The 11,383-nt window shown below is 42.8% G+C and overlaps 1 protein-coding gene across 1 annotated transcript; it reads left to right on the top strand.

Annotated features, from left to right (window-relative positions):
- Positions 1–618: 618 nt before the first annotated feature.
- On the top strand, positions 619–4,777 carry LOC135545016 (sodium/potassium-transporting ATPase subunit gamma-like; the record flags this gene model as incomplete). The annotated part of the gene is made up of 6 exons (XM_064972679.1): positions 619–701; positions 2,178–2,215; positions 3,126–3,161; positions 3,521–3,595; positions 3,940–3,971; positions 4,666–4,777. Coding segments are annotated over 6 exons (297 nt in total), but the record flags the coding sequence as incomplete, so codon positions are not given.
- Between the last annotated feature and the right edge of the window lie 6,606 nt (positions 4,778–11,383).

The following is an 11,383-nucleotide window of genomic DNA, read 5'->3' as shown; positions in this document are numbered from 1 at the left end:
TACGGTCACGCGGTCAGATGCATGAGTGTCATTGTTACAACCAACAACAACAACAACACAAACACACTGTCACGACAATAAGTAACTAACTCTGTTCACTCTGTGCATGAGGTTGTACTGTGTAGCTGTATTTTGTGCTTTTGACATCGAAATAAAAGAGTCTATCGCCAATAACCTTCCCCTATTTGTTTACTTATACAGTTTTAGTTGTAATGTTATGGTTTACATGTATAGTTGACTTATTTGGAGAAAAATAGCCACCAACCACTGATTCTGATTCTGGTCATAATTGTGGTAAGCTACAAAGTCACACTGCCAAGAACTACAACACAATGACAATGCAATAAACCTGCCCATTTCTAACTCAAAGTCAATCAAGGTTGCGGGAGTGTTACTTCAAAAGTAGGGCACAAAGTGGCGTGCATTTCCTCCTAGGTTAGTCACAGTAATGTGAACACTGCGCCTCAAATGATTCCAAAGGTTACCATCACACACTATGTATCGGCTCTGAAGGCCACACTTTATAGGCCTATAAACATGTAAATGGATGGCTGGTGGGGTAGGGAAGGCCGGACAGGCTGAATTATGGGGGGGGGGGGGGGACCAGGAAGGAGGTGACTGGACTGCAACTGGCTACAGAGGCAGAAGGAGGCACAACTGAGAGGATCTCACATAGCCAGAGGAGCCTTCCAACACCACAGGTGAGTCCAACCTGGATCTCCTGAATGCTATGGCTAGAGATTGACAGACCACTGGTGCTTCAATAATACATAATACTCGGTGATACCGAGGAGTACTTGTTGGATAAGTGTATACCTACTTGTTGAATTCTTGTTTATTTAACTCATAAGCAATCACTGCTCGCGAGTTTGGAAATAGTGTGGAGTTGGGGAAAGGGCCAGCTTTTCATGCATCATCTGGTTTTGATTCCGAACTTTATCATATCAATAACATGGTGTATTACTCTTCTATACATTTATATTGATCAGTGGAAAGGGAAAACTGTACGGGTCTAAAATTACACTGTATAATATTATCGGACAAGCGATAAGCTTTTATTGATGTTGACTTTTGTCAGGGTGCTCTACAAATCACATCAAATGTTATTTGTCACATGCGCCGAACTTTAGCGCAAAACGCTTGCTTCATGAGCCCTTCCCAACGACGCAGAGTAGAAAAAATAACAACAATCCCATATTGAGGACATGTAAAGCAGAAATATTCTTGTCCCACATGAATGAATGTCTTTCAGAGGGTGATTGTAGGGGGTGTCAAGGTTAATGAGTTGAGTTGACTTTTAGGTAGTTGCTAAAGTATGTCACGCATGCATCGAAAAACCACACACACAGAATACTTGAACACGTATGTTTACACACAGGCACATACACTCTTACATATTTCACAACTGGTACTTACACACGTGTGAGACTGTCCGAACAAAATGGACTCAGGGATATTTGGATCTTACAATCCCATGTAAGTTAATGATTAAAGGCGCAGAGATTTAGATCCAAAGAACAGAACAGTGTACTGTGTACTGTGTGCGTGTGTGCATGTGTGCGTGTGTGTGTGTGTGTGTGCGTGTGTGTGTGCGTGTGTGTGTGTGTGTGTGTGTGTGTGTGTGTGTGTGTGTGTGTGTGTGTGTGTGTGTGTGTGTGTGTGTGTGTGCGTGTGTGTGTGTGCGTGTGTGTGTGTGCGTGTGTGTGTGTGTGTGTAAATCAATATCTTTACTACCCTCTCTAGCAATTAGTCAGATATCAAGGCTAAATATGAAGAACCAGCGAAACCAATTTGTTTGGACTTCTAGAGTTCCTTAACCTGTCAACAGACTCATAAAAACTGGATAAAACCCTTAAAAAACATTCCCCAGATTGATTAAAAACAGATTATTGAATTGTAATCTGTCTGAATCCATAACCACAAGGCGGTGGGTTTCAGAACTAACAGAATTCCTGTTTTCATTGGTAATGCTACTGACATAAATGATTTGCTAACTAGACAAACAACAATATGTTACATATTGACTAATTTTACTCCGTCAGCGATGCCGGTGTCAAACCAAAACAGATTTTCTAAGCATACCATACTACAATGAATGACTAGGGACCCAGCAAATGTTATTGTAGGCATGGATATCGCTTTTGTATATCTCATACTCATTTCCTTCATCCTAACAGCCACTCACACAGACCAGCCATCATGTCCGCCGCCGGAGGTACGTTTTACATCACTGAATTTCAATTACCGGTACTAGACACAAATAGCCCGTTTTGTCCCCCGAGAAGTTTAACGTTTTGACTCTCCTTGTTATAATGTAGTTCATGATGATTTTCCATTATAAATTTCATTTGTCCTATATACACACAAAAAAAGATTTACAACCTGGAGATCATGCCCATAGGTGTTCCCTCTAGTCTCAGTTCTCTGTTATACCATGGGTTTATCAGGCAATAGCCACAACCTGTGGCCTGATCATGTTTCATGTACATCATTAGCCAGTCAGGTAACGGGCAGAACGCCACAGGGAATCATGTGCTAGCTCATTGTTCTAGCCACATAGTAAACATTCATTGACTATGCTGTGGCTCCAGAGACCGACACAAGCTGTCTAGCTCTGCAGTGCACTGTACATACATGCAGTACATATCCCAAAGCACCTTCACAAACTCAAACAAACCACTCTGTCACTACTGCCTCCCGTTGACCGAGTGAGAAACAACATATTGGTGTGATCTGCTCTGGAAGATTTAACTTGACTTTCTGTGGGCCAGGTTTACTTTTGAGTCGGTCTTATATTGTTAGAAACCGGGTCGTGCGAACCCTGGATGCTGATTGGCTGAAAACCATGGTATTGAATATGAGACAATATACCACGGGTATGACGCAAAACTACATGTTTACTGTTCATATTACGTTGGTAACCTGTTTATAATAGCAATAAGGTACCTCAGGGGTTTGTGGTAGCCCCCAAACCTTGGCCCCCCAGATGGCAATAACAGCTACGGGGCTGGGACAACAGTACGTTTCTCTGTCTATTCTATTTCTGTCACTCCTCTGAGTGTACAGGCCTGCAGAGTGTGGATATCCTCTTGGATCTTATCTTGTGTTCTCTGCTCTCTCCTCAGCTCCCGAGTACGACCCTGATGCAGAATTTGTGTATGGTAAGAGACAACAAAATGATACTGCACAAAAATGGTTTTCTGATAAAGATAGTCAGTTGGTAATTTCATAATGCCTAATGGCACGGAGAGAATGAGTGAGAGACAGACAGACAGACAGACAGACAGACAGACAGACAGACAGACAGACAGACAGACAGACAGACAGATAGACAGACAGACAGACAGACAGACAGACAGACAGACAGACAGACAGACAGACAGACAGACAGACAGACAGACAGACAGACAGACAGACAGACAGACAGACAGACAGACAGACAGACACAGACAGACAGACAGACAGAGAGAGTTATGTTACCATAGGTGAGCTTATGATGAGTGTGTCCTCTGTGTTGTAGACTACCAGACTCTTCGTATTGGAGGTCTGACCTTCGTTGCAGTCATCATGATCCTGTCGGTTCTCCTGCTGGCCAGTGAGTCTCCAGGCCAGACTGTGTGTGTGTGTGTGTGTGTGTGTGTGTGTGTGTGTGTGTGTGTGTGTGTGTGTGTGTGTGTGTGTGTGTGTGTGTGTGTGTGTGTGTGTGTGTGTGTGTGTGTGTGTGTGTGTGTGTGTGTGTGTGTGTGTGCGTGTGCGTGTGCGCGTGTGCGTGTGTGGGCTCTCTCTCCAACCTGACTGACTTAAAGCGATTTTAAAAAAAAACCTTAAACCAAGTTATTGATAGTGTTCTCTATTACCTTGCTGTCTGGGGGTACGGGGAGTGCTGTAATAGGCTGTATCATCATTACTCACTGATTGGTTTTCTCTCTCATCCCCTAGGCAACAAAATCCGCAGGTGTGGAAAGCCCAGGGTGAGTGTCCTCATATCAGACAATGGAATACAAATAAGATGAGATATAGGCTACATCTTGAGTATGAGAGGCAGTCCACATCCCTCCTCCACCAGTCAATCAATGAATATGTGGTGTTGTAGAAACCGTAGGGATCCATTGAGCAAGTTGCTCTCAGAGAAAGCAGTTGTGAAGCAGTATTTAAGTGACATCTGCTGGTCATTTTGAGACATAGAGTAAGGGGTCTGGAAGACAAACTTGGCTGAAGCGCTTGGCTCCTATAAGGAGCATAGGCCGTTGATGAATGCCCTCCATCTCACTCGGTTTGGGACACATTTTTCCAGGTCACACCAGTTGTGGCAGCTCTCAGTCATTTCTGCCTTGTCTTCTCTCCTCCAAGTGTTTCTTGGGTACTGGAAGAATACGAGATTATTCATGAATGAGGAATCATGGTCCACAATGTACTGTACAATACCGTACTCCTAATGAATCAGTTATACATATTACTATATGTAATAGTACCAGTAATTCAGGCATTCATTTACAGTCGTACCAAAATCCACAAGTTAAATACTTGTCTATGTTAGATCTACTACACCTGAAGGGAGGAATATAAATGGCATTGTAACAGTCACTATTTCCACAAGAGAATATCCAGTGAAGATCCAGTGAGTTCTGTTGTTAACGTCTTGTCCCTCTGCTATGTTTGTTCCAGGAAAGAAAGGTCGAAGAGAAACCCCTAGCGTAGGACGGCTGGGCGCTTGTATGTTGTTGACTGTAATGTGTGAGACTACATTCCTTTTTGTATTAATAAACTGTGGACCCACTGTCGCTGTCCTGTGTTTTACTACAAAGTAAGTTTGAAAATCAACCCGTGTAAATGTGTTCTACCGGGACAACCAGGTAGCCTATCCGTGAAGAGCGTTTGAAAAATCTGTCCACGTGCCATTGAGCAAGGCACTTAACACGAATGGCTCCTGTAAGTCGCTCTGGATAAGAGCATCTGCTAAAATGCAAAGTAGTCACTGGGATTGTAACTCTATGGTGTTAGGCATATACTGACTGGCCAACTAGTTCTATAGCCTCCGTGTTAGCAGAAGCCTACAATGAACCACTGCCAAGTGGTCTCGATATTAAATGGCTCAGGAAGCTAAGTGCCCAGTAACCATAAAATGTGATGGTTCAAACCCTGCTGTCGCCTCAATTGTGTCGGTAATGAATGACGTTGGAGACTGTCCCATCTCTACATGTAACATATGTGGCCACAAGATGGCAGCAAAACATATTATTTGGCCATGGCCATAGACTTGTATTGCGTTATTTTTCATACCTGAAAAACTACCAGGGGGGGGGTTCATTAGCCAGATTCCGTTGCAAAACGTTTCATCTGTTTAATCCGAAAGCTGTTGAGTTCCGAAATTGTAGTTCAGTCTGTCCTTCTTCTTTTTTTAAACACTAAAGAAACAAAGCGGGTGGAAGAAGTTGGATAGAACTTCCGCTTTGGAGAGTGGAAGAATTGTTCATTTACAGATGTGTGCAGCTTGTGCCAAACACTTCGTACACTATTCGGATTGGAAAGGCAATGAGCGGAAACCATAAAATTAAAATGAACTACAACTTGCGTTTTTTTTAAGAACCAACAGCTTTTACGAAACGTTGTGCGACCGTTTGGAGTAAACGGTTTCTGTTGCGCATTTTAATAGACCAGTAGGCTTAGCAGTGTCCTTCTGTAATCACCATCCTCCACCCCCACAACAGCCACACTGTGTTAGGGCGTACAAACACACACATACATATACATACCCACTAATTTAGCTGTCATCATTATATTGTGAACATAATCTTTCGCTCTCTTTCAACGTGTTCTTGATCACCCTCTCTCTCTCTCTCACACGCTCATGCATGCACACAGGCAGGAACACACACACCTACCCTGTAGGCTAAATGGGTGAATATCTTATGGACATTTGACAAAACAGCCAAAATTGTGGCTTAGTCTCAGCTATTACAAATCATCCCATCTTTTATGTGCTATCCTTTCCATGAATTCCCATGATCTTGCAATCTGTCATAGGCATGCCTAAAATAGCCTAGATAGTGACTACCTCTACCAATTTTTTTATTTGACCTATTTTATAGTCACATCATTATTAGCCTATGTAGTCTAAGATAGAGTAATGGATGTTATTGTACAGTTTCCAATGTAACTGACCGTAGACCATGCCTAGTGTAACGATTTTCGTCGTCGGATGAGGAAGAGTAGTCGGACCAAAGCGCAGCGTGGTAAGTGTTCATGATTGTTTATTGAACTGAACACTAATACAAAATAACAAGAGAATAAATGAAACCAAAACAGTCCTGTAAGGTGCAAACACTAAACAGAAAATAACTACGTACAAAACCCATGTGGGAAAAAGCTACCTAAGTATGGTTCCCAATCAGAGACAACGATAGACAGCTGTCCCTGAGTGAGAACCATACCCGACCAAAACAAAGAAATACAAAACATAGAAAAAGGACATAGAATGCCCACCCAAATCACACCCTGACCAAACCAAAATAGAGACATAAATAGCTCTATATGGTCAGGGCGTGACACCTAGGCTAAAGACTAGGCCTAGACGACGTGAAATGTGTTGCACCCAATGACTTCGGAAGGTATTCAGGCGCCTTGACTTTTTCCACATTTTGTTAGGTTACAGCCTTGTTCTAAAATTGATGAAATTGATTTTTTCCCTTCATCAATCTACACACAATACCCCATAAAAGAAAACTGAAATATGACATTTACATAACTATTTACTCTGTACTTTGTTGAAGCACCTTTGGCAGCGATTACAGCCTCGAGTCTTCTTGCGTATGACGCTACAAGCTTGGAACAGCTGTATTTGGGATTCTCTCCCATTTTTCTCTGCAGATGCTCTCAAGCTCTGTCAGGTTCGATGGGGAGAGTTGCTGCACAGCAAGTTTCAGGTCTCTCCAGGGATGTTCAATCGGCTTCAAGTCCAAGCTCTGGCTGAGCCTCTCAAGTACATTCAAAGACTTGTCCCCAAGCCACTCCTGCGTTGTCTCTGGAGCTCTGTCAGAGTGACCATCGGGTTCTTGTTCACCTCCCTGACAAAGGCTTTTCTCCCCCAATTGCTCAGTTTGGCCAGGCGGCCAGCTCTAGGAAGAGTCTTGCTGGTTCCAAACTTCTTCCATTTCAAACTTCTTCAGGATTGGTGGGTCCCCTGCGGGACAGTTGAGCAGATGTAGGCTGATGTGATAAGCATGAGGTTGTAAGTAACAAGAACATTTCCCAGGACATAGACATATCTGATATTGGTAGAAAGCTTAAATTCTTGTGCATCTAACTGCACTGTCCAATTTACAGTAGCTATTACAGTAAAATAATACCATGCTATTGTTTGAGGAGAGTGCACAGTTTTGATCATAAAGAGTTATTAATAAACAAATTAGGCACATTTGGGCAGTCTTGATTTTAAAATATTAACAGAAATGCAATGGTTCAGTGAATCAGACCAACATTTTTGCAATACACTGCTGCCATCTGGTGGACAATAGCTAAATTGCACCTGGGCTGGTCTAATAAATTATGGCCTTTCTCTTGCATTCGAAGATGATGGTACAATTTTTTAAATTATTTTTTTTATTTGTATTATCTTTCACCAGATCTAATGTGTTATATTCCCCTACATTCCTTTCACATTTATACAAACTTCAAGTGTTTCCTTTAAAATTGTGCCAGGAAAATGCCTGTCTTTGCTTTAGGGCCTGATCTACAGGCCGTTAGATTTGTGTATGACGTTTTAGGCAAACATTTAAAAAGGGTCCGATCCTTAGAATGATGTAGGCCACTGTGTTCTTGGTGACCTTCAATGCGAGTATCATAGGGAAGGGTCTTAATTCTTATGTAAATAAGGTTCTGTTTTTTATTTTTTACAAATTTGAAAAAAAAATTGCTTTGTCATGAAGGGTATTGTGTGTAGATTGATGAGGGAAAAAGATTTGATCAACTTTAGAATAAGGCTGTAATGTAACAAAATTTGGAAAAACTGAAGGGGTCTGAATACATCCCAAATGCACTGTATAGGCCACCGCACATATACAGCTGAAGTCAGAAGTTTACATACATTTAGATCGGAGTCATTAAAACTCATTTTTCAACCACTCCACAAATTTCTTGTGAACAAGGTATAGTTTTGGCAAGTCGGTTAGGACATCTACTTTGTACGTGGCGCAAGTAATTTTCCCAACAATTGTTTACAGACAGATTATTTCACTTATAATTCACTGTATCACAATTCCACACTAAGTTGACTGTGCCTTTAAACAGCTTGGAAAATTCCAGAAAATGATGTCATGGCTTTAGAAGCTTCTGATAGGCTAATTTACATAATTTGAGTCAATTTGAGGTGTACCTGTGGATGTATTTCAAGGCCTAAATTCAAACTCAGTGCCTCTTTGCTTGACATCATGGGGAAATAAAAGGAAATCAGCCAAGACCTCAGACAAAAAGGAAGGAGACGTGTTCTGTCTCCTAGAGATCAACGTTGTTTGGTGCGAAAAGTGCAAATCAATCCCAGAACAACAGCAAAGGACCTTGTGAAGATGATGGAGGAAACAGATACAAAAGTATCTATATCCACAGTAAAATGAGTCCTATATTGACATAACCTGAATGGCCACTCAGCAAGGAAGAAGCCACTGCTCCAAAACCGCCATTAAAAAAAAAGCCAGACTACAGTTTGCAACAGCACATGGGGACAAAGATCGTACTTTTTGGAGAAATGTCCTCTAGTCTGATGAAACAAAAATAAAAATGTTTGGTCATAATGACCATTGTTATGTTTGGAGGAAAAAGGGGGAAGGCTTGAAAGCCAAAAAACAGCATCCCGACCGTGAAGCACGGGGGTGGCAGCACCATGACGTGGGGGTGCTTTGCTGCAGGAGGGACTGGTGCACTTCACAAAATAGATGGCATCATGAGGTCGGAAAATTATGTGAATATATATAAGCAACATCTCAAGACATCAGTCAGGAAGTTAAAGCTTGGTCGCGTATGGGTCTTCCAATTGGACAATGACCACAAGCATACTTCCAAAGTTCTGGCAAAATGACTTAAGGACAACAAAGTCAAGGTATTGGAGTGGCCATCACAAAGCTCTGATCTCAATCCTGGAGAAATTTTGTGGTCAGATCTGAAAAAGTGTGTGCCAGCAAACCTGACTCAGTTGCACCAGCTCTGTCAGGAGGAATGGGCCAAAATTAACATAACCTATTGTGGGAAGCTTGTGGTAGGCTACCCGAAATGTTTGACCCAAGTTAAACTATTTAAAGGCAATGCATGTAAACTTCTGGCTTCAACTTTGTATATGACAAAACACACATCACAACAAGAGAGACAACACAACACCACATAAAGAGAGACCTAAGACAACAACATAGTAAGGCATCAACACATGACAACACAGCATGGTAGCAACACAACATGACAACATGGTAGCAACAACACAAGACAACATGGCAGCAGCACAAAACATGGTACAAACATTATTGGACACAGACAACAGCACAAAGGGCAAGAAGGTAGAGACAACAATACATCACGCATAGAAGCCACAACTGCCAGTAAGAGTGTCCGTTATTGAGTCTTTGAATGAAGAGATAAAACTGTCCAGTTTGAGTGTTTGTTGCAGCTCGTTCCAGTCGCTAGCTGCAGAGAACTGAAAAGACGAGGGACCCAGGGATGTGTGTGCTCTAGGGACCTTTAACAGAATGTGACTGGCAGAACGTGTGTTGTATGTGGAGGATGAGGGCTGCAGTAGATATCTCAGATAGAGGGGAGTGAGGCCCAAGTGGGTTTTATAAATAAGCATCAACCAGCAGGTCTTGCGACGGGTATACAGAGGTGACCACTTTATAGAGGAGTATAGAGTACAGTGATATGTCCTAAAATGAGCATTGGTGACAAATATGATGGCCGAATGGTAAAGAACATCTTGCCGCTCGAGAGCACCTCTCTCCGTAATCTAGCATGGGTAGAATGGACATCTGAATGAATTTGGCGGTGGGGTGAAATAGGAGTGATTATGATAGAGGAAACCAAGTCTAGATTTAACTTTAGCCTGCAGCTTTGATATGTGCTGAGAGAAGGACAGTGTACTGTCTAGCCATACTCCCAAGTACTTGTATGAAGTGACTACCTCAAGCTCTAAATCTCCAGAGGTAGAAATCACACCTGTGGGGAGAGGGGCAGTCTTCTTACCAAACTTCTCAGTGCTGGGCTTCCTCTGTTCCAAGATGCCCCTCTGTCCCGAGCTGCCCCTCTTTCCCGAGCTGCCCCTCTGTCCCGAGCTGCTCCTCTGTCTCGAGCTGCCCCTCAGTCCAGTGGGGTTCTGGGTGAGGACTACTTGGCCATGGTCGGCGGCGAGGGTGGATTATCCCAGGACGCGTAGGGGAGGAACTATGACATTAATGGAGTGGGGTCCACGTCCCGAGCCGGAACCGCCACCATGGACAGACGCCCACCCGGATCCTCCCTATGGTTTTGAGGTGCGTCCGGGAGTCCGCACCTTAGGGGGGGGGGGGTTCTGTCACGCCTTGGTCTTAGTATTTTGTGTTTTAGTTAATTAGTTGGTCAGGCCAGGGTGTGACATGGGTTTATGTTATTGTGTTGTCGTATTGGGGTTTTTGTAGGCATTGGGATTGTGGTTGATTAGGGGTGTGTTTAGTTTAGGTTTGGCTGCCTGAGGCGGTTCTCAATCAGAGTCAGGTGATTCTTGTTGTCTCTGTTTGGGAACCGTATTTAGGTAGCCTGGGTTTCACTTTGTTTTTCGTGGGTGATTGTTCCTGTCTCTGTGTAGTTTCACCAGATAGGCTGTAATTAGGTGTCACGTTCCGTTTTGTTGTTATTTATTTATCAGTTATATCATGTACCGCGATTCATTCATTAAAGGCATGAGTAACCACCACGCTGCATTTCGGTCCGACTTTCTTTCGACAAACGAAGAACGCCGTTACACAATGAAGAGCTTTTTGAAAGTTGAATGCTTAGAACCAGCCATTCAAATTGTTTGGGGACAGACTTGATGGAGACAACTGAGCACTGAAGGTGATCCTTGGTAAAGATTGCCACTCCCCCACCTTTAGAAGATCTGTCTTGCCGAAAAAGATTATAACCAGAAAGGTTAACATCAGTATTAAAAACACTCTTCCTTAACCACGTCTCAGTAATGACCAACACATCTGGATTGGAGCTGTGAACCCACACTTTCAATTTATCCATTTCGGTAATAAGCGTCTAGTGTTAACGTGCAGAAAACCCAGGCTTTTACGAGAGCAGGGTGTACATGCACATTTCCCGATATCATCAACAGTAATACAATCAAGGCACGGCAGAGGACAGGGAGAGCTCTGCAGTGCTGATTTAT

Source organism: Oncorhynchus masou, chromosome 9 (assembly GCF_036934945.1).
Source record: "Oncorhynchus masou masou isolate Uvic2021 chromosome 9, UVic_Omas_1.1, whole genome shotgun sequence".
Classification (NCBI taxonomy): Eukaryota; Metazoa; Chordata; class Actinopteri; order Salmoniformes; family Salmonidae; genus Oncorhynchus; species Oncorhynchus masou.
The sequence above is the reverse complement of the archived record's forward strand: the minus strand, read 5'-3'. Positions and strand labels throughout refer to the sequence as shown.